The 24,175-nt window shown below is 45.2% G+C and overlaps 1 protein-coding gene across 1 annotated transcript; it reads right to left on the reverse strand.

Moving 5' to 3' along the window:
- Nucleotides 1-8,404: 8,404 nt before the first annotated feature.
- On the reverse strand, nucleotides 8,405-11,643 carry ctsl.1 (cathepsin L.1). The gene is made up of 8 exons (XM_056427213.1): nucleotides 11,514-11,643; nucleotides 10,748-10,890; nucleotides 10,389-10,586; nucleotides 10,107-10,298; nucleotides 9,255-9,420; nucleotides 9,018-9,123; nucleotides 8,764-8,867; nucleotides 8,405-8,602 (listed from the first exon to the last, which is right to left on the reverse strand). Exons 1-7 carry the CDS (start codon nucleotides 11,611-11,613, stop codon nucleotides 8,768-8,770), a joined length of 1,005 nt encoding a protein of 334 aa, XP_056283188.1. The 5' UTR covers nucleotides 11,614-11,643; the 3' UTR covers nucleotides 8,405-8,602; nucleotides 8,764-8,767.
- Nucleotides 11,644-24,175: the final 12,532 nt, after the last annotated feature.

Raw genomic sequence — 24,175 nt, forward strand, 5'->3', positions numbered from 1 at the left:
TTAAAGGAAATCCCTTCTTGTGTGTGTATGTGTCTCCGCTGTAGCCGCTTACCTGCTTCTACTTTGATAAGACAAGAGTTGAAGGTTTGTCCACCTGTGGAAGATGCAGGACTCCACTAGTAGGGATGGGCATCGAGAACCGGTTCTGTTTTAGAACCGATTGGTTCCCAGTGAACTGATTGTTTGGGATCGTTAGCCAAATTCTTTCACGGTTCTGCCAACGGTCCTCTGTGGCGTTGCGCATGCGCAAACTTTTTTAGTTTCTTCTTCAGACTGCAGCAAACATGACAACTGGGCAGAGGCGTTCTAAAGTTTGGGTCTATTTCACACGACAACATGACAACTACGCCACTTGTAACGTTTGTAAAAAGTCTATTTCGTCGAAGGGAGGAAATACAACAAATATGAATAAGCATTTGAACACAGCGTGGAATTAAATGACAGGAATGTCATGTGTTCGAAGCAGCAGCTCAGTTAACGTCGGCGCTTCATCTCTTTCTGTCCAAGGTAAACTCCTCAAAAGTGATCACAACCACTCACTGTGTGAAGCCATTTGCCTTTATTGTGTGGAGTCGATCAAGTTATCTTCTGTCCCTTCGTTTGAAGCATACATTTTAGCTCCGGCATTGGTCCCATGATCACTTCACGTTTGGATTGAAAGTCCAGTTTTGAGAAATGTTTGATCGTAACGGTGTTAATTATCGGAGGGTGTGTGTTATCAGCAAACGTTCGTGTTATCGTGTTAACCCATTATTAAACTGAGCATATCGATTTTTAATCCATTATTAAATGTCGCATATAGCTATGCTAGTTTAGCTCTATAATCTTCCATTGTCAGCCCCCTACATTGAGGCGAGGTCGTGTTTGCCTCCCCTCTTAATGTGGCTTTATGTCAGCTCAGCAAATTCAGCGATTTAGTTAGTGCCATTTGTTTCATTGTGTAAACCAGCTTTCACTATATAAATAATCTCGATTGCCATCCAATTTATCTGATGACGTTCAGAGTCAGACCGGTTCAGAGGCTGGTAGTCTGTCTGGGTCACAGGCTACAGCACGTCTTGTACACTTCCTCATATCTTTGTGTTCAGGCATCCTCCACCCCATCTGAGAGAGTGTTCTCCACGGCTGGAGACACAATAAGTCCTGAGAGATCGCGTATCCTCCCGGAGAAAGCAGACATGCTTATTTTTCTGCACAAGAATTGTTGATGATCCATACAATTGATGGTTGCACACTTGGTATTTGCCACTGCTAGTTTCATTTTTGGCAGCTCAGTTCATATACCCTTTTAAAAAAAGGAAGGAGCACTGTAATTTCTAGGAACATGTTTAAATTAAACAGAATACATTGTATTTAAGTTATGTAAGTTTTATTTTAAATTCAAGAGGAATATGTATAAATGTTTTTGGTAATTTAAAAAAAATTAAATGTGGATGTATACATACTGTATATGGTGTGTGCAGCATTATAGAAAATTATAGAAAAGAAAATTAATGTAAATGAACCCGTTTGTGCTCTTTTTTTCACCCCTTGCCCAATAAGAATCGATAAAAGAATCGATAAGGAATCAAATCGATAAGCAGGAATCGATAAGGCATCGGAATCGTTAAAATCGTATCAATTCTCATCCCTATCCACTCGAGAAACATCCTTTTATAGAAGACTTCATGTTATGATTCTGTGGTTCAAGATTCCCATTGCTTCCTGTTTTCACATCCTGTTTTCAGTTTTGATTTGCTCTGCAAGTTTGAACTTGTCAAGATTCTCAGGAAAATGAATAGGCGTATAATTTGCCAGTGAAACACACAAAAGGAGATGTAGAAGAAAGAAGTAGAAACCAGAGCCAGGAATTTGCTTTGTCCTCACATGATAGCAACCAAAGTCTGAATTGTAGTTCTGATGAACTCTTTATTCATATCATATAAGCTATGCATGTATCTCGTTGCTGCCTGTCTGTCACAAGGCTTTCAGCTCATGACAATACTTAAGACCAGTGGTCCCCAAACTACGGCCCGCGGGCCGAATCCGGCCCGCCTCCCCATTTGGACCGGCCCCCTGAACAATACCAGAGACGCGTTCCGATTTATTATTTTTTTCACCTGGCCCGCTACCGTTGAGATTGCAGTGAGACGCGGAGAAAATGTGGAGTGGTGCTCTTCGTAATAAAACATCTCTGATGGGACGTGTCGCGTCTCGGCCAATCAGCGTTCAGATGTCCACAGCGTTTGGGAAGTTAGGTTAGCTTGGATGTTAGTCCGCTACATCTGCTGCTGTCACGCTGCACGGTGGAGCAATACTAACAAAGTACCCGTACGTTAAACACGATGTGATTTAGCATATTTTTTGTATCGATACTTCATTAAAAGAGCGATCAGAGCGCACACAGGTGAGCACATTCTCACTAGCACCCCCGCGGCTGGCCCTCCAGCAGATAAGGCAAACGTTATGTGGCCCTCTTAGGAAAAAGTTTGGGGACCCCTGCTTAAGACCATAAAGATGCTGAAAAACTCAGAGCTCAGCTAAAAGTTTAGAGATGTCATTGAACTCATCAACTCCTCGTGTTTCTGCCTGTTAGTCTGCAGTTTCTCAAACACACAAGTTGTGCTGTTGTTAGTGTTTGTAGAAATGCTTCACATCCTTCATATAAATCCAGAAAAAGAATTACTAATTGCCCAAAACGAAAAAAGAGCAGGAACAGAGCTGTTGCGATTAATAATTTATAACACTGTTTTTGCTTGGTCAGAAAAAGCCAAAATACAGATGAACTAAGAACAATTGACAAGTTGTGGAAGAAGATTATTTACTTAAAACCACAATGTTAAAATACTCCATTGTAAGTAAAAGTCCTGCATCAAAGTTCTTCAGTAAAAATACAGAAGTTTCATTCGCAAAATAAAGTATCGAAAGTACCGGTACACATATGGCCTTTGGGACTAATATATTTTGACATATGATATATTGATTGATGATATTGATGCAACCATGAGTAAGTAGCACAGAACTCAAACAGAGAAGACTAATGTTGGAAAATGCTGGCATACAGTAGCCTACACAGTCAAATTGTCAGTGTCGATTTAACACTTAAAGAATGTGTGTTAACCAGTGTTGGGAGTAACGCTTTACAAAGTAACGCGTTACTGTAATTCCACTACTTTTAGCGGTAACGAACATGTCACAAAGTATTTTTTTTAATCAACTAACGCAGTTACAATTACTGAAATTTAAATGAGTTCGTTCCTCGCGTTACTCTCTTTTGTGAAAAATGAACACTTGCAGACAAGAAGACAAGCTAGGCCTACTTTAGCTGCTTCTGATCTGACATCGCAGGACCTTGGTGGCGCAATGATATTGTAACGTCTCGGACGTTATGGACTGATGACACGGAGATGGGACGACGTTATTAATCCTCACTTTATTGGGCATCCACCAACACAGACAGCATGCTCCTCTCGGCTCAGCAACTCGAACATCAACAACAACGGTACCCGTCAACCACCCTTAACTTCCGTTTTCCGACAGGTTAACCCCGCCTTCCCTCTACTCCGCCAATCACAGGCACGCCCCCTCGACCAGCATGCACGGTGCCACACTGTGATTGACAGCCACTTCCAGTGTTGCCAGGTCCGCGGTTTTCCCCAATTGGATTGGGCTACTTTGAAGTGTTGCCGCTGGTTGAATTTTTTGTCCGCTGGTTCGGGTAGACCTATTTTGCATGCAAATTACATGAATATCTTTAAATAAAAATCCATATTTTAAATGAAATAATTTATTTATACCCAAATCCTACCAAACTGACTCCAGATCAGCACGGCACACGCCCGTACATCCGTTACACAGGTGAGCCCCCCCTCAATTATATGCAGCACCTCAAGGCACCTTTGTTTTCTCTTTTAATTAGTGTTAATACTGTAGGCCAATCACTTTAATTCATTGGGCCTAATGTGGTAAAAAAAAAAAAATTAACTGAGACAGTTATTTTGTATTAAGTTAAGTATTAAAAGGGACTTTTGTACGACTGCTTTATTTGAAGGCCTGTTGCCCTGTTGATTGCAATAAATAGGTCAACAACATATGTTTATTGTGTTTGACTGTTCAGTACTGTTCATTACATTAAAAAAGCAGACATAAAAGTAACTTAAAAGTTACTTTCCCGAGTAACTAATTACTTTTGATATACAGTAACTAGTAAAGTAATTAAATTACTTTTAAAAGAAGTAACTAGTAACTATAACTAATGACTAATTTTCAGTAACTTGCCCAACACTGATTATAATAAGGTGTTAGGATCTGGAGTTTGTGTGTAGTTTATGTTTAGTTTGTGTTTAGTTTTGTGTCTTGTTTTGGATTCCTTGTGTCGTCTGTCTCCTGTGATTGTCTGCCTTGGTCCTGATTGTTTCCTTCTGTGTGATTGCTGGTCCCGCCCTCATTGTGTCCACCTGTGTCTCGTTCCGCGTTGTCCAATCCTCTCACCTTGCCTGTGTATGTAAACCCTGTTCGTATTCCCAGTGTGGTCAGCATCGTTGGTCCGCGTTTGTCGTCCTGTTCTGGTCTGGTCTGTGATTTGTGAAAATAAATATAGTTGTGCAGTAATGTCGGCATTTGGGTCCTCTCTCGCTCATGACAACCCGGACTACCCATGACAGAACGAAGCCACCAATAATGGACCCAGCCTCAGTTTCCCTGCCTGGCCAGCTAATCATGTTTTGCTTGAGGAGATGGGAGTCCCTCCGGCAATGCAGTCAGTGTTGGCGGTTCCAGTCCCCGGAGGTCCATCACGGTTCCAGTCCACGATGTTCGGTTCCAGTCCCCGTGTTCCGTCACGGTTCCAGTCCACGATGTTCTGGTTCCAGTCCCGTGTTCCGTCACCGCCCAGTCCCAGATGTTCCAGTCCCCGGAGTTCCATCACCGGTTCCAGTCGTTCTGTTCGGGTCCAGCCCCGATGTTCCAGTCCGAGTTCCATCACGGTTCCAGTCCACGATGTTCCGTTCCAGTCCACAAGGTTCCGGTTCCTGTCCGGTGTTCCGTCCGCCCAGCCCCGATGTTTTGGTTCCAGTACCCGTATTCCGCCTCCGCCTGCCCGGCCCCGGTTCTCCCCAACCCGCCTCCGTCCCGGTCAGTCACAGTTCCCGTGAACCTGCCCTGCCCAGCCCGGTTCCCATGTCTTGTCGCCTGGTACCAGTCCCACAGAGCCCCCATCCCCAGACCCTGCACTGGGACTTTCTCCTGAGCCCGTCCCTAGCTCCCGCTCTTGTCCTCCGGCCCACCCTCCAGAGCGCCCCTCGGCCTGGTTATCGCCCCTGCGGCCCGCCCGGACTGCTTCTGCAGCCTTGGACCCTCCTCCGGCTCCCCTCCACCCACCCTTGTGGAACGCTTGGCCGTCTGGAATTCGTCCCTTGAGGGGGGGGTACTGTCATGATCTGGAGTTTGTGTGTAGTTTATGTTTAGTTTGTGTTTAGTTTTGTGTCTTGTTTTGGATTCCTTGTGTCGTCTGTCTCCCTGTGATTGTCTGCCTTGGTCCTGATTGTTTCCTTCTGTGTGATTGCTGGTCCCGCCCTCATTGTGTCCACCTTGCCTGTGTATGTAAACCCTGTTCGTCTCATTCCCAGTGTGGCTTCGTACTGTTTGGTCCGCGTGTTTGTCGTCCTGTTCTGGTCTGGTCTGTGATTTGTGAAAATAAATATAGTTGTGCAGTAATGTCGGCATTTGGGTCCTCTCTCGCTGCGACAACCCGGACTACCCATGACATAAGGCAAACAGGAACACACTAACTACACGGGAAAAGCAAAAGTCTGTCCGCCACCACTTGCACATTGTTTACCACGTGTTTTGTCTGCATGCCAAAAAGTGTGTATGTGTCTCGTTCAGCTTGCACATGACAGTTATGGCGACTCTGTAAAGTACACATTAACCATCAGAGACACAAAGTCACGGCCAATCAGGTCGTTCTTATAGTCAGCTAACAGGTTGAGAGTCACACTGTTCAGTGGAAGATGGAATATCCTAAACAGGTTTATGATTTCCACATAAAGTCATTTAAAAGCAAAATATACAATTTGGATAACATACATTTTGAATCTAAGAATTTCAGATTTGTTTAATTAAATGTGAAACTGTATCCTGTATCATGTGACTGTCATCAAGAACCGGTCACATGACCCACTGACCCAATAATGACCAAAAATGTCATCTTAGGGTTTGTCTTACTGGTAAAGAGGACTACGGGATGAATACCAGTAAATCAGCTTTTCGGGAAATGCTGTTTAATATTGTGAATTGATAATACTCACTTCCAGTTTTTTTTCTTCAAAAACAACTTTTGGTCGAACATCACGCACACATTTTTTAAGATCTTGCCTTGAAACTATGATCTTCAAATATGATCATCATATGACATCTTATAACAGCAACATGCCTGTCCTACTTGTCATATCTGTCCATTTGATTTTAAACTATAATGCTCAACAAAGACCAAATACACTAACTACATATTTATCATGTTCCATTAATCATGCTCCATTAATACACATCAATAACTTATACAAAAAATAAATGTCATTTAATTTAATTTAAAATGTTGTGTTCTGTTCAGGAAAGTAATGGTTATTTTTCAAAGCAAATTAGTTTGAACGGACACTAAAGGAAAAAGAACACATTTTGTTTGTAGATACCCACCATCCAATGAAAGAGCTATAGAAGATAATCAACCTAATTAAATGCATCACCACATTTCTATCTCGTTTCTCAACTCCAGTGCTTCTGTAGTGCTGCTCTCAGCCTCTGGGGGGCAGTGTTTCTCACTCAGATTAAAGTGTCTAGACACAAGTCCTCATTCTTATGGTGTGTTCACACCGGACGCGTAAAAATTTTGACGCGCGTCGAGATTACATGTTAAGTCAATGCAAAGCTGCGTCGAGCCGCGTGGCTGCGTATTTTCCAGCGAGCAGCGCCAGACGCGTCAGAGCTGAAGCAGCACAACAGAGAGTTTGTCGCGGGCGAACTCAGCGAACAGAGCGAGCAGACGCAGCTCCTCGACGCCGAGTTGAAAATTCCCAACTCCAGCAGCAAAAACGCGAGTCATAGTTGCGCCAGCCAATCAGCGTTGAGCAGCTCCGGCCATCATCCTGCCGTTGAAAAAATGGAGGACAAGATTATTATCGCCGTCAGGGCACCGAACTTTACGATACAACTCTTTATGCTTGAAACCGGAGCTATAAAGATAAAGCGTGGAACAAGGTCGGAGAAGCTGCGTGACTACCTGGTAAGTTTTGAATGCATTTGCTTTTATTCTCGCTATTTGTTGTACTTTACTATCAACCAACCGCCGGCATATGTGTTTCATGGCAGAGGAGATCTGCCGCCATAGGTGGAAAAGTCTTTAAGACACGTATCAAAGAGAGAAGAGAGAGAGAGCAGCGAGAAGCTCAGTGGGAGTGCAGCTCAGTCCACTAAAAAGTGGAAGTACTCTGCGGTCCTGTCGTTCCTCGATCCATTTACGACGCCGCCTGGTGTGAACACACTTTTTTCGACGCCGAGCTCACAGGCCAGACGCGTCGAGAATTTTGTCGACGCGTCCGGTGTGAACGCACCATTATTCCAGCTGGTTTTTGCAGTGTTAACCCCTCACCAGGAGAGGGCGGTATTTCCTTAGGCTTTGCTCTACATCGTTCCTGTTTAGTACGTAAACACAGCTCCCCCACATGTAATAGTGGGTCAATAATTAAATTAAAGTACATTAATTCCCACCCCATGCAGGACGTTCTCGCAGCTCTGCAGCTCCTTCAGCCACCGGCTGGTTCCTCCCCTGTGTCTGAGGAGAGGAACCACAAGACCCTTCAGCTGTGTGTGTGTGTGTGTGTGTGTGTGTGTGTGTGTGTGTGTGTCTGTGCCTGCGTGCGAGTGTGTGCAGATGCATCAGTCCTGTGTGCGGTCATTCAGAACTCCCGTCTGTCACAAGCACACATGTTCGCCATTACCATGACAAAGCAGTTGACATCCCATATCCCCCCCCCCCGAACTCTTACAAATAAATAAAAGTAAACACATCTTAAGTTTATATTTGCCTAAAGTCATTTCAAGGGGGACGTGACTGTCTGCAATAACTTTGTGGCAATCCATCCAATAAATGCTAAACCTGTCACAGCAGTTTCTGTTGACCTTTGATTAACTTTAACTGTGAATTCTAAGCATCCGATGCAAACTATACGGCTTCATGGATGGAGAGACATTCGACTAAACAAATTAAATGTAGACCCATCGTGGCACAACAATGGGAACAGCACATGACAACACATCATGGCAATACATCCAATAGTTTGGGAGATTTTGTATGAATCTGCACCAAAGCAGTGCACCAAACTTGAGATGGACTGCATTCTCTAGAGCCCCCAAAAAAGCAACACAATCATAAACTCAAACATGTTTATTACATTATTTTTATTTGTGTTTACATTTTGTTAACAATCTTAATCCAACCTAAATCCTTTACTAGTGCAGAAGGATCCTACACATATCCATGGAACCACAAAAGCTCCATAACTTGGTTTCTTCATCTAATTAAGTAAATTATTGGTCACTTTTCTCCGTACTGAGGAATGTCCTGGACCTGAAAAAAAAAAAAAAACATGAACCGTGAATACCAGTGAATGGACATTAAACTGCAGAGTGCAGTGCAGACACGCACACACACACACACACACACGTCATTTCAGGTACGTCTGTGCAGACACAGAAGTGTAACTTCAAAAGTATTTGGTTTCCTCTCACCTGCTCAGACCAGAGGGTAGCTAAATGCAGTAGCAATGCCGCACTGGTTGCGTTTGTTCCTGGTCATCATGATGTAGCCCTTGTCTCCCCATACGAGGCCCCAGCTACAGAAACACACACATTACCCAATATTCAGTTGCTCTATGTAGAGAATCGTGAGCACAAATACGAGCAGCATGTAGAGACAACAGAAGTGAATGGAATTCAGGAATGCAGTTCAACCTTTTTAAAGAGCAGCAGGTTTGGTTGTTTACCTGTTCTTGACCAGCCAGTAGTCACGTCCGTTGTCAGTCCCATAACCCACAGCCAGAACAGCGTGGTGCAACTGTGTGCTGCTGCACGCTGGCTCATCATACACTCCTACAAACACAAAACCACACATTAGATCGGCGTGTGGATGTGTTAAAAGGAAGACCAGAATATCCTATTCCGTCTTGCATTTGATGAGAGTATTTTCTGGCAGAAGCAACGCAGCGTTTACAACTGTTCACCTGATTCGTACAGCTGGAAGGACATATGAGAAGCATCAATGACCACAGACACAGGTCCGATGGTGGCCACAGCCTCCTTCAGGCCGGCCTCGTCGCCTTGTTGCACATCAACGTAGCCTGAGCATGTGGCACCGACGTTGGCAGGATTGTAACGGCACTGGCCATCCTAAACGAGAGAAGGAAAACATGTTTTACTGCAGAAAGTAGTTAGTCCACACAGTTAGTCGACAAATCTTGTGTTGCTGAGACAGAGAAAGGGAGAAAGGTCTCGAATAAAGTGTATTATTCCTGATTTGTCTCATATCCACATAGCCACATATGTGGCTTGTGCACATTGGGTCCAGTATGTAATTTGGTGACTTTGGAGTGAAAACATTGGTCATAATCTCTGTTATATACCCACAGTATCGGTATAGTATACTAAACCTGCATGAAATAGGAAGGTGAGCCAAATCTGAATGGATTGCTAAATCGTATTCTGATCTAGGCAAACTGAGTGGTTGTATCATCTCACAGTTTGTGGGTTGGTAGACAGTCCAGACGCCCAAATGTCTGCACACAAGCAATGAAAACAGTTTTCAAGAGTTTTCATGAGCGTTCCTTTTCCTGTTTTGATGGACTTGTCAATGAGACGGCCTCGCATTGAAAGTCTGTTGTGGACAACTATTCCTTTCCTCCACAAGATGGCACTGTTGTACATCTCTTATATGCATAGCTGTGATTTTAAAACTGTCTGGATGGGTCGATTTCCATCTTCAAATCTTAGCATTTTAGTATGATGATAACAAATGGCTGTCTGACAATGGATGCTGCCAATGTAAAGCTTTTTCAACCACACTGCGTTCTGTTTACCTCAGCCTCATAAGGGTATGAGTCCTCTGTGTCGATCCCTCCATTGGCTTTGATGTACATGAAGGCGGCGTCCATCACGCCTCCATTGCAACCCATGTTGCCATAGTCGCCGGAGCAGTCGACCAGCTGCTGCTCGCTCAGAGACACCAGCGTCCCCGTCTTCCTGAAGTTCTGACCCTCCAGTGAGCCGGTCTGAAAGAGTTAGATGGGAACCAGAAGTCAGTCGTGTGAAGTTTCCCCGCATGACCAAAAGAGAGGACGCCGACTTGTCGTAGTACTTACTGTACTGAAGGCCCAGCAGGAGCCGCACTGTTTCTGATCCTTGACAGCAGTGACGAATCCCTTGTCCCTCCAGTCAACAGTGTTGGGCAGATCGCCTCCTTCAAGCAGCCGAAGGTAAGCAGAGCCGTGGTGAGGCAGAGACGTGTTGAAGGACAGCAGGCAGCCCTGGGAAATCAGGCGTTTGTACTCTTCGTTTTCCTGGAGAAGAGGGACCAAGTTCAGTATTAATCCCAAATGTAAATCACTGCATCCTCACAAGCCGACCGCAACCGAATGGCATTGTCGACAGTTCGTCACTAAAGGAGGACGTTCAACGCCGAACGATGGCAGAAACCACGTTTGAGGTTTTCCGTGCATACCATGTCAGCAAAGTAGGTCATGCCGAGGCGGTAGGACTTGATACCCTGGTCTGCCATGATGTTGTGCACCAGAACATGTCTGCGGTTGGCGAGCCAGATTTCCTTGCGTTGAAGGTCTTCTGCCATAGAGTTATAGGACCTTGCTGCCAATCAGAGGGAAAAAAACAAAATCTGTGATGAATTATGAATCAATCAAATCCTTTTCCAGTTTGGAAATCTCCCTTCATCAGCTGACAAACACAATGTAGACTATAAACTTCTAAAGACCTTTACTTTAGACCTTTAGGTCCAGATAGTGAAAAACATTAAAACATCATAAAATACATGCGAAACGACAAGTAAAACACAAACATAGAACTACACATGCTTTATACATAGACAGCTGTACCAGTGTCTCCACAGCTGGGACTGGTATTGTGTAGTGCTGAATTTTATATTTGCTAAAAACATGATGATCTCATTTTCTGCGTCATCAACCCGGCAGATAAACTTGTGCATTAAATTTCTTAAAACTGCGTTAAATGTGTTGACTCCTGCAGCCACAACCATTTCACTGGACTAGTCCACCTCGTCCCTTCAACAATATCCTCATGACGTCATCGTAGGCCACTTGCAGTCTCCGTAGGCTTGCTTTATATTTTATTTTTAAAGGTAAATGAGCACACACTCCAAATGTAAGCCTCATGGGCAGTACCTGAACAAGAGCTATCGTATATTTGACAACAGACCACAATAAAAACAAGAAGGTCTCATAAAATAATCTTACCAAACTTGAGTTTCCAGGCGTGGAACTCCAGGTCTTCCAGAGAAATGCTGGCACAGCTAGCCACGGCCAGAGCCGCAGCAACAACGATCAACAGCTTCATCCTGAGTGACACAAAAGCAGAACACTGTGAAAAAAAACTCCCTTCAGACTTCAGAACGCCACACAGGTTGAGACTTTCACTTCAGCTTTGATTTTCAATCGTTATCTACTGTGACTTTGGTGATATGGCGCCGTACGTGATGGCTGCTGTGTTGCGAGCTCCCGGATTTTGTAGTAGTTTTTTGTTATTTATTCTTCTTATTGCGACTATTTTTGCACAAAACGTTAGCAGCCAGTTAACGTACGACAGATGCACACTTCTGGAGATTGGATCGGCAGTTGCTCGCCGCCTACCAGAGTTTTTCAACTCTTACTCGGACGTCCCGCCAGGAACAGTAGCGGAACTATCTCCGTCCATTTTAGGCGCGATCTCACGCAAACGTCGCCGACGGAGGGGGAAGCGAGCTGGCGTGCTGGTTAGGCTGAGACGTCGAGCCAATCGACCCCCACTACCCACCATTTTACTGGCAAATGTACAGTCTTTGGACAATAAGCTATGCGAGCTACAGGCTCGTATTCAATTCCACCGGAAACTAAGGACAACTGCATCATCTGCCTTACGGAGACATGGATGTCGGAGGAGGTTACCGACTCAGCCATCGAGCCGGCAGGATTTTCCGTCCACCGCGGACAGAACAAAGACTCTCTCTGGTAAAGATCGTGGAGGGGGTATGTCTCATGATAAACAGATCTTGGTGCAACCAAAGTCATGTACATACTCTCAAGTCGTTCTGTTCCCGGACCTGGAGTACCTAATGCTCATGTGTCGACCATTCTGGCTACCAAGGAGTTTACAGCAGTCACCGTAACTGCTGTGTACATTCCGCCTCAAGCTAACACGGACATAGCGCTGAAGGAACTCTACGGGCGATCAGCGAGCAGGAGTCGGCACACCCGAGGCTGCTTTCATTGTGGCGGGGACTTCAACAAAGCGAACCTGAAGAAAGTTCTCCGGTTCTACCAACACATAAAAGCAACACGCTGGGGAGCGGATTCTCGACAACTGCTACAATCCCTGCCGCGATGGATACAAAGCCCTCCTCCGCCCACCGATCAGCAAAGCGGACCACCGCCCATCCAACTACTCCCGCCTACAGGCAGAGGCTTAAGCAGCAACCAATCGCTGTGAAGGAAGTGCAACGCTGGTCGGACCAATCGGAGTCTATGCTACAGGACTGTTTTGAACGTGCTGACTGGGATATGTTCAGGGTCGCGTCGGACAACAACGTCAGTGAGTACGCGTCCTCAGTCACCGGGTTCATCAAGAAATGCATAGATGACGTTGTTCCTACCAAGTCGGTTCGGACTTATCCCAACCAGAAACCGTGGATAAATGGCGATGTTCGCTGCACTCCGCCGCGTAACACCGCCTTTGACTCCGGGAATATGGCGGAATACAAAAGAGCCCGCTACGACCTCCGTAAGACCATCGGCTCTGCCAAGCGGGAGTTCAGGAACAAGGTGGAGGAAAAGCTCAAGAGCCATGACGTGAGAGGTGTGTGGAAGGGCTACAGACAATCACGGACTTCAGAGTGAGAACCAGCGGTGAAGAGAACTCCTCTACCTCCCTCCCAGGCGAGCTAAATACATTCTTTGCTCGGTTCGACGTGAACGGCAGCCCGCCGAAGGCAGCGCCGCCCGAGGAGACCAGCCTGCTGATCATCTCAGAGGCTGACGTGCGCAGAGCCTTCAAGCGCGTGGACATCCGGAAGGCGGCAGGTCCCGACCACATCCCGGCCGCGCCCTCAGAGCATGTGCAGACCAGTTGGCAGGAGTCTTCGCAGACATCTTCAACCTCTCCCTGTCCCAGGCTGTTGTTCCTGAGAGCTTCAAGATGTCCACCATTGTGCCTGTCCCCAAACACCCCAAGGTAACCTGCCTGAATGACTGGAGACCCGTAGCCCTCACCTCGATTGTCAGTAAATGCTTGAGAGGTTGGTCAAGGACTTCATTTGTTCCATGTTGCCTGCCACGCTGGACCCATGGCAATTTGCATATCGTCAAAACAGATCCACCGACGACACAATTGCCATGGCACTTCACACCGCCCTTTCCCACCTGGAGGAGGAACTGTTGTGTGCGAATGCTGGTTGTGGACTACAGCTCAGCGTTCAACACTATTGTTCCCGCCAAGCTCGACACCAAGCTCAGAGGTCTAGGCCTGCACTCTACCATGTGCAGCTGGATACTGGACTTCCTGTCGGGCCGCCGCCAGGTGGTGAGGATGGGCAGTACCACCTCAGAGCCGCTGACCCTCAACACGGGAGCCCCTCAGGGATGCGTGTTGAGCCTCTCCTACTCCCTGTACACCCACGACTGCATGGCCATGCACAGCTCCAACGTCATCATCAAGTTTGCTGACGACACAACAGTGTTGGGGCTGATCACCGACGACGACGAGACAGCCTACAGGGAGGAGGTTGGATCACTGGTACAGTGGTGCCAGGAGAACAGCCTCGTCCTCAACGTCAAGAAGACCAAGGAGCTGATCGTGGACTACAGGAAGCGGAGAGGAGAGCACACGCTCATCTCCATAGACGGAGTTGCAGTAGAGGGTCAGCAGCTTCAAGTTCCTCGGCGTGCACATCTCCGAGGACCTCACATGGACCACGCACACCACTCACGTGGTGAAAAGGGCCTAACAACGCCTGTATTTCCTTAGGCGACTGAGGAAATTCAACATGGCCACGAGCATCCACAGAACTTTCTACACCAGTAACATCGAGTGTTCTGACAGGTTGCATCACCGTCTGGTACGGGAACTGCACCGCCCTGGAGCGTAGGGCACTACAGAGGGTGGTGCGGTCGGCACAGTACATCGTTGGAGGTGAGCTTCCCTCCATCCTGGACATATACACCAAGCGGTGCGTGGCCAGGGCCAAACGGATGATGAAAGACAATAACCACCCCGGCCACAAACTGTTCACCCTTCTACCGTCAGGCAGGCGATACCGCAGTATCAAGTGCCGCACAAACAGACTGAGGCACAGCTTCTTCAGTCAGGCCATCAGGCTGCTGAACAAGGACTGAGACCCTCATTAAAACTATACACCAGAACATATTCTGTGAATATCTATGGCCATGGTGTATATTTTCTTACATTGTTTTATATATATATATATTGTATATATAATTGTATGTATATACATATATATATATATATTGTCTCAAAAAAGTGTATATTTTATTACATTGTTTTATATATATATATTGTCATGATGTATATTCTATTACATTGTTTTATATATATATTGTTAATACTTTCTTCTTCTTTTTTTGTGTGGATATTGTATAGTTTATTCTCATTCTTATTCTTTTTTTAGTCTGCTACTGCTGTCGGGTGTTTTGCACATAAGAATTTCACAAACCGATTATACTTGTATAAAAGGGGATGTGACAATAAAAACTTTAAACTTGAAACTTGAAACTTGAAACTTGGACATGTGCACCTTATCAGGAACAAAATCTCTTGTTTGACCTCGGCGTCACCGCACTTGCATTACAGGAAATCCCTTCTTGTGTGTGTATGTGTCTCCGCTGTAGCCGCTTACCTGCTTCTACTTTGATAAGACAAGAGTTGAAGGTTTGTCCACCTGTGGAAGATGCAGGACTCCACTAGTAGGGATGGGCATCGAGAACCGGTTCTGTTTTAGAACCGGTTGGTTCCCAGTGAACTGATTGTTTGGGATCGTCAGCCAAATTCTTTCACGGTTCTGCCAACGGTCCTCTGTGGCGTTGCGCATGCGCAAACTTTTTTAGTTTCTTCTTCAGACTGCAGCAAACATGGCAACGAGGCAGAAGCGTTCTAAAGTTTGGCTCTATTTCACACGACAACATGACAACTACGCCACTTGTAACGTGTGTAAAAAGTCTATTTCGTCGAAGGGAGGAAATACAACAAATATGAATAAGCATTTGAACACAGCGTGGAATTAAATGACAGGAATGTCATGTGTTCGAAGCAGCAGCTCAGCTAACGTCGGCGCTTCATCTCTTTCTGTCCAAGGTAAACTCCTCAAAAGTGATCACAACCACTCACTGTGTGAAGCCATTTGCCTTTATTGTGTGGAGTCGATCAAGTTATCTTCTGTCCCTTCGTTTGAAGCATACATTTGAGCTCCGGCATTGGTCCCATGATCACTTCACGTTTGGATTGAAAGTCCAGTTTTGAGAAATGTTTGATCGTAACGGTGTTAATTATCGGAGGGTGTGTGTTATCAGCAAACGTTCGTGTTATCGTGTTAACCCATTATTAAACTGAACATATCGATTTTTAATCCATTATTAAATGTCGCATATAGCTATGCTAGTTTAGCTATAGAATCTTCCATTTTCAGCCCCCTACATTGAGGCAGAGGTAGTGTTTGCCTCCCCTCTTAATGTGGCTTTATGTCAGCTCAGCAAATTCAGCGATTTTGTTAGTGCCATTTGTTTCATTGTGTAAACCAGCTTTCACTATATAAATAATCTCCATTGCCATCCAATTTATCTGATGACGTTCAGAGTCAGACCGGTTCAGAGGCTGGTAGTCTGTCTGGGTCACAGGCTACAGCACGTCTTGTACACTTCCTCATATCTTTGTGTTCAGGCATCCTCCACCCCATCTGAGAGAGTGTTCTCCACGGCTGGAGACACAATAAGTCCTGAGAGATCGCGTATCCTCCCGGAGAAAGCAGACATGCTTATTTTTCTGCACAAGAATTGTTGATGATCCATACAATTGATGGTTGCACACTTGGTATTTGCCACTGCTAGTTTCATTTTTGGCAGCTCAGTTCATATACCCTTTTAAAAAAAGGAAGGAGCACTGTAATTTCTTGGAACATGTTTAAATTAAAGAGAATACATTGTATTTAAGTTATGTAAGTTTTATTTTAAGTTCAAGAGGAATATGTATAAATATTTTTGGTAATTTAAAAAAATGTAAATGTGGATGTATACATACTGTATATGGTGTGTGCAGCATTATAGAAAATTATAGAAAAGAAAATTAATGTAAATAAACCCGTTTGTGCTCTTTTTTTCACCCCTTGCCCAATAAGAATCGATAAAAGAATCGATAAGGAATCAAATCGATAAGCAGGAATCGATAAGGCATCGGAATCGTTAAAATCGTATCAATTCTCATCCCTATCCACTCGAGAGACATCCTTTTATAGAAGACTTCATGTTATGATTCTGTGGTTCAAGATTCCCATTGCTTCCTGTTTTCACATCCTGTTTTCAGTTTTGATTTGCTCTGCAAGTTTGAACTTGTCAAGATTCTCAGGAAAATGAATAGGCGTATAATTTGCCAGTGAAACACACAAAAGGAGATGTAGAAGAAAGAAGTAGAAACCAGAGCCAGGAATTTGCTTTGTCCTCACATGATAGCAACCAAAGTCTGAATTGTAGTTCTGATGAACTCTTTATTCATATCATATAAGCTATGCATGTATCTCGTTGCTGCCTGTCTGTCACAAGGCTTTCAGCTCATGACAATACTTAAGACCAGTGGTCCCCAAACTACGGCCCGCGGGCCGGATTCGGCCCGCCTCCCCATGTGGACCGGCCCCCTGAACAATACCAGAGACGCGTTCCGATTTATTATTTTTTTCACCTGGCCCGCTGCCGTTGAGATTGCAGTGAGACGCGGAGAAAATGTGGAGTGGTGCTCTTCGCAATAAAACATCTCTGATGGGACGTGTCGCGTCTCGGCCAATCAGCGTTCAGATGTCCACAGCGTTTGGGAAGTTAGGTTAGCTTGGATGTTAGTCCGCTACATCTGCTGCTGTCATGCTGCACGGTGGAGCGATACTAACAAAGTACCCGTACGTTAAACACGATGTGATTTAGCATATTTTTTGTATCGATACTTCATTAAAAGAGCGATCAGAGCGCACACAGGTGAGCACATTCTCACTAGCACCCCCCCCCCCCCCCCCCCGGCTGGCCCTCCAGCAGATAAGGCAAACGTTATGTGGCCCTCTTAGGAAAAAGTTTGGGGACCCCTGCTTAAGACCATAAAGATGCTGAAAAACTCAGAGCTCAGCTAAAAGTTTAGAGATGTCATTGAACTCATCAACTCCTCGTGTTTCTGCCTGTTAGTCTGCAGTTTCTCAAACACACAAGTTGTGCTGTTGTTAGTGTTTGTAGAAATGCTTCACATCCTTCATATAAATCCAGAAAAAGAATTACTAATTGCCCAAAATGAAAAAAGAGCAGGAACAGAGCTGCTGCGATTAATAATTTATAACACTGTTTTTGCTTGGTCAGAAAAAGCCAAAATACAGATGAACTTGTTGGAGTTGGACAGGAACACACCAGCCCGGACGGCACTGACTGGAAGAAACAGCGGTAGACTTTTACTTTAACTCTATAAAGCGTTTATTCAAAATCAGGATACAAACAGACAATCATGCGCATGGACCCCAATCCAGAGCTGTCACCAATGGCCCCAGCGCTGCAGAAAGGATGCCTGAGCAGAGCGTGCAGCCATTGAAATAGCTGAAAGCAACAGTTCTGATTGGTCAGGAGGAAAGGGGGTGGTGTCTTCTCATTGGTTCTTGTTCCTCTGCTTCCGCCGTTGTCGCTCATTCATTGGTTCTTCGTGGCCCGCCAATGAGAGCACATGTTGTGAAAAAGTGTGAGAAAGGAAGAAAGATGGAATTCACATGTAGCTTCCTTGACTGAGCTGGGGAGTTTTCTAAGATAGTCTTATCTCTTCCTAGGTGGGATGCGATGTGGCGAGAAGGTCTTTCCCAGGATATTTACAAAGGGCCAGTGTGTGTGTGTGTGTGTGTGTGTGTGTGAGAGAGGGCTGTGGTTGAATCCGGATATTAATTGTCAAAGCTGGACCTTTCCTTATCTTATCTGCACTCAGTAGTTGTCTCTGTGGCTCTCCTGTTCATGTGAGCATGAGTGTTGCTTTGTTCTATTCAAATCTAGGGTGAGCGTTGGTGAATAAAGTTCTTTCGTGTGTCACTGTTATCTTCTTTGATCAGTTCAGGCGCCGGAATGCCCTGCTGATGTTTCTAACTCTCGTCCAGTGTTTTTCCACTTTACACATAACATTTATGCACAATACACTACTAGGCTATGGTAAGCTATAATATATATATTCTTTACAAATCCCTCTTTTCACATCCGCTGGATGTGAACCCTTACTCCGGGACTATTTATTTCCCTCTTTATGCCAGATCTTGTCATGGCCTGGCCTCCCTAAGTGGCTATGTGTCCTGGTCTCCTCGTCCTGTCTTAGCTCTGCCATTTGACGTGAATGAGTCTCCTGAAATATTCAATTCAATTCAATTCAGTTTATTTGTATAGCCCAATTTCACAAATTACAAATTTGTCTCGGAGTGCTTTTAACTGTACATACATAGACATCCCCAAAACCTCACATCGATCGGGAAAGGAAAACTCCCAAAATCAGGGGAAAAAGGGAAAGAAAAGGACTGAGAGGAGAGCAACAGAGGATCCTCTCCTATGGAATGATGCAATAGATGAGTAATGTGTACAGAAGGACAGATTTTTAAAATGGCAGGAATGATATGAACAGAGGTAAGAATTAGTTCAGTAGGCATATTCCACGATGGAGACTCACGCCACCATCAGGTGATGGCGGGGAGGAGTGGAGGAGGGGCAACAGGACCCAACAGGACATGAGCAGGAATTATCGCAGGACGATCCACGTACATCAGACAGTCATCAAAGGCCATAGGAACTATGCCGCCTAAGGTCCATGACGACAAAAGACGAAAGGGGAAAGCGCAGAAAAAGAAACAGAGTTGAGAGATGAAGAGAGTAAAAATGTGATTTAAATGAGAGAAAAGTACTCAGTGCATCCTAACGTCCCCTCGGCAGCTATAAGCCTATAGCAGACATCGCTGAGATATATAACCTGTGATCCAGCCCCACCATTGAGCCAGGTCTTGATATGATCTCTCATTGCCTAGATTAAGGTCCCATAAGACCTGTAAGATACCTATTTTTCGGGGGGAGAGTCTCTCTCTGTTAGGGATGGGAATAGGGGCGTGGTTTCTGTCATGTGGTACTCCGACCCACCCTCTTAGATCTTCCATCCTAGGGAAGTCAGTAGGTGTGTGTGCATTAAATCTGTAATGTGCAGGTGTAGAAGGAAAGAGGTGAAATTGAGAGTGGTCAGGCAGGCCTGGGTCTTGCATCCTAGCGGCTGGTGAGTAGCAGGTTGGCACCCTGTTAGCCCGTTGACGATCCGCCTCCCGCTGCACTGTTCTCAACCCCCTGGCTGGGCTGGGTCCTGCTTCATCCTGGTACTCGTCTGCGACCTGTGGGTCTGGTCTCCTCTGCAACTCGTCTGCTTCAACCCGGTCTGGGTCTGGTCTCCTCTGCAACTCGTCTGCTTCAACCCGGTCTGGGTCTGGTCTCCTCTGCAACTCGTCTGCTTCAACCCGGTCTGGGTCTGGTCTCCTCTGTATCGTCCTTCTGGTCCTTCTGGTCCTCTGGTCCTTATGGTCCTTCTGGTCGTCGATGGGGTCTTTATCCGGTGGTCTCGAACTTGATTTCGTCTGGATCGTCCTGGTCAGTCTTGTTGTTCTTCTTCCACTGGTGTCGCATGGGCCCTGGATACGACATGACTCCCATGGGCAGCATCGTGGGTGGTAGAGCGTGCTCTTCATTGGCTCCCGGCTCCTCTTCTTCCTCAGCCTTCCGGCGTCGAGATATCTGTTGATGAGACCCCGCTATCTCTAATCCCCAGAGTCTTAGACTCAAAATCAGCCAATCCTCACTCAAAGGTGAGTCCAGCCTTTAACACCTAGTGATTAGTTCAAAGTTCCGCTAGAACAATGGAGGGGTCAAATGTCACTAACCCACGGTCAAAACGTCACTTCCGGTCAAGTCGCGAACCAATTATTTTCACAATAAGAGTCCCATCTTTGTTATTGTCCGCATGAAGGTCATTTTCATCATAAAAGTCCTGTCTTTGTTATTCTAAGTCACTTCACGTAATTCAACTGGCTTCGTCAATTTATAATATTAACATACAGTCGCTCTCATGCAACATTCATTAAAAACAATATTCTCCCTAATCTTTTCTATTATAATGTCTTTTTTGGCAGGTTCTTCTCTAAACCTCACATGACTAATCCTACGATAATGGCAAGAGTCAGTCCCATGACTATTAGAACAGTTTGTCTGACTTCCAGCTGTTCCTATAGTGGTTTGCGGGGGGGACCTTCTAGCTGGGCTATCAGGCTCCCTGAAACACCTTCCGGAACGACCTCTGTGGCATCAACATTTTTAGATCTGATTGTGTTTCTGTCAATGTCCCTGTTGGACAGGTGGCTGGGGCACAATGTGTCAGGTGGTGCCAAGGTGCCTCTGCCTTACCCTTGACCTGGACCGAGTGTGAAGTAACCTCCTTCACTTCGTACAGACCAGTCCACCTAGGCTCAGTCCACTTTCTCTTGTGAACGCTGACCCTGACCCAGTCACCTACTTTTACTTTGGTTGGCTCTGCTGCCTCCTGATCGATCGTCTGGGCTCGAACAACCTGGTTTGAGAGAGCTTTGGTGAGAGAGAAATTAGAGCTTTTATGTATTCTGACATTTCAATTTTACAGACATCCAGAGCTGGCATATGACCTCCATCTCTGGGTGGCTCTGGCATACTTCTTCCTGTTAACAACTCACTTGGTGAAGTCTTCCCCCCTGGTAATGCTCTCGTGGTCATCAATACCAGTGGAAGCGCCTTCGCACATTATCCTCTTAATAATTTGATTGGCTCTCTCGACCAACACTTGACACTGAGGGTGATATATGGACCCAAACTTGTGGGTTATGCCCAGTGCATATCAACTTTCCCCAGCAGTTTGTTGTTAAAATGTGTTCCGTTGTCGGACCTGATGCGTCTTGTAACTCTATACCTTGAGTGTGTGCATATGTGCACTATATGGGATGTGGTCAAACACTAGCAAGTTATGTGTACAGGAGTGGCGGCTCTTCTTCGAATCCCTCGACGTTGAACCCCATCTACTATCACCACAACTATGGAAGGAACACAAATAAGATTACATCTTTTCATTTATCAAGCATATTATGATTTCAACAAATTATTTGTTATGGTTCTCTGGGGTCACTGATTCTAAACCTACTGATATCTGATCTATTAGTCTGTACTTGTCTGGCCCTCCTCTTAATAGTCTGGCATCAACATACCCCTCTTTTGAAATAGGATGGAATTCCCAAATCCGTCCTTTTCAATAATAATAATCTTCATAAACAGTCAACCTCTCGAAGAAAAGGGAGAAATCAAATTAAAATGCATGCGTCTGTCAAATCAATGCAGGAGAACCATGTCTTGTCTGATCTCACAGCATCATCATTGTGCTTGGGTTAGGAATGTCATAATAAGTCAGCATAATTAGTAAAGAACGGGTTACAAATTTATTTATTGGCCCCAAATCAAGGCCCATTTTCCAGGTTTAGGAAATTAATTAATTAATGTATTCCAGGGAGCCCTTGTCCTCTCCAGTACACTTGCCTATAACAACCATTCTATGATTTAAAAAATATCTACAGTCTGTTCCATCCTTAGGGGATGCTGGTGACGATTAAATTGGATTCGTACGCGGTTTTAACTCTATCTCTACGGGAGCTATCGGAATCAGTCACACATCAGTTCACCCTTTAGTCCACAAAGTGTCTGGAAATAAGTTAAGCATGTTGTCAGTGTCCCCATGATCAGTGTTCTCTCTACTATGTGTGTGGCTAAGCATGTGTCTAAGCATGTGTCTCTAATACTAACTGGACCTCCGATGTGTGTGCAATTCTGTACATATTCTCAAATGTGGAGGAATGCAAGTGTTTAATGTGTGTGTGCACCCAGTCCGTAGCCTCAACCTCTGCTTTCACCATTGTTCTTCTCTGTGCCTCCACTCTGGACAAACACTGTGATGTGGAGCTGCGGTGTCAACGACTGCATACAATCTGCAGCTCTGGTGTTCATTCAACAGCCGCTGCTACTCCTTGCTTCTCTGCATAGATCTCCAAGCCTTCACAGTTGGGTTTTCATGAACCTCAATCTCGTGTTGCAGGCAGTCCCTCAGGATCTCAGATCTCATCTTGTATCAAGGTGTAGTTAAGAGCACAATGTCTTTGGTCCCCTGGTGGCGATTAGGGATGCAGGACTTTGAACCAAAGTCTCCACTGCTGGCTGTTGTCATGCAGAGGTGTGATGTCATCATCATCAACTCTGTCTCACCAGACCCTTTGCTTCCTGTTCAGTGTCTCTTTAGTCTCCAGTTGAATCATTGGGTGACTAGTGGGTGTGGCATATTTCTGTTCAGTGGATACAGTTCGCTGTCAGCTGTTGGATCTGGGCACTGCTAATTTTGTGTCTCTGGTCCGGGCCTGGTGCCATGGATCACTGTTGCCTTGTGGCTGTGGCTATATGTTGGGTGCTTGTTATGGCGGGGTTAGACATTATGGGAGCACTGAAGCGGTCCTGACTGAGACTGCTAACCCTGTGGTGGATAAGGACAAAAATTAGCCCAATGTCCAGCCTGACTATAATAAAAACAGTTATTAATAATCGTCTAAAGCCTCCGTTGCCGAAGTTGTTACAAAGTAACGCGTTACTGTAATTCCACTACTTTTAGCGGAAACGAACATGTCACGAAGTATTTTTTTTAATCAACTAACGCAGTTACAATTACTGAAATTTAAATGAGTTCGTTCCTCGCGTTACTCTCTTTTGTGAAAAATGAACACTTGCAGACAAGAAGACAAGCTAGGCCTACTTTAGCTGCTTCTGATCCGACATCGCAGGACCTTGGTGGCGCAATGATATAACGTCTCGGACGTTATGGACTGATGACACGGAGACGGGACGACGTTATTAATCCTCCCTTTATTGGGCATCCACCAACACAGACAGCGTGCTCCTCTCGGCTCAGCAGCTCCAACGTCAACAACAACGGTTCCCGTCAACCAACCTTAACTTCCGTTTTCCGACAGGTTAACCCCGCCTCCTCTCTACTCCGCCAATCACAGGCACGCCCCCTCGACCAGCATCACGGTGCCACACTGTGATTGACAGCCACTTCCAGTGTTACCAGGTCCGCGGTTTTCCCCCGGAATTGGGCTACTTTTGAAGTGTTGCCGCTGGTTGAATTTTTTGTCCGCTGGTTCGGGTAGACCTATTTTGCATGCAAATTACATGAATATCTTTAAATAAAAATCCATATTTTAAATGAAATAATTTATTTATACCCAAATCCTACCAAACTGACTCCAGATCAGCACGTCGCCGACACATCCGCACACAGGTGAGCACACTCTCACTAGCACCCCCTCAATTATATGCAGCACCTCAAGGCACCTTTGTTTTCTCTTTTAATTAGTGTTAATACTGTAGGCCAATCACTTTTATTTCATTGGGCCTAATGTGGTTAAAAAAAAACACTGTTAAATGACTGAGACAGTTATTTTGGATTAAGTTAAGTATTAAAAGGGACTTTTGTACTACTGCTTGATTTGAAGGCCTGTTGCCCTGTTGATTGCAATAAATAGGTCTACAACATATGTTTATTGTGTTTGACT

This window comes from Pseudoliparis swirei, chromosome 11 (assembly GCF_029220125.1).
Source record: "Pseudoliparis swirei isolate HS2019 ecotype Mariana Trench chromosome 11, NWPU_hadal_v1, whole genome shotgun sequence".
Lineage (NCBI taxonomy): Eukaryota > Metazoa > Chordata > Actinopteri > Perciformes > Liparidae > Pseudoliparis > Pseudoliparis swirei.

Excerpts from the sequence above, each read along its gene's own strand:
- ctsl.1 (XM_056427213.1), bottom strand. The coding sequence starts at position 11,613 with ATGAAGCTGTTGATCGTTGTTGCTGCGGCTCTGGCCGTGGCTAGCTGT. Across the intron at positions 10,587-10,747 it reads TGACCTACTTTGCTGACATG|GAAAACGAAGAGTACAAACG; the intron begins GTATGCACGGAA and ends CCTCTTCTCCAG. Across the intron at positions 9,421-10,106 it reads CATACCCTTATGAGGCTGAG|GATGGCCAGTGCCGTTACAA; the intron begins GTAAACAGAACG and ends TCTCTCGTTTAG.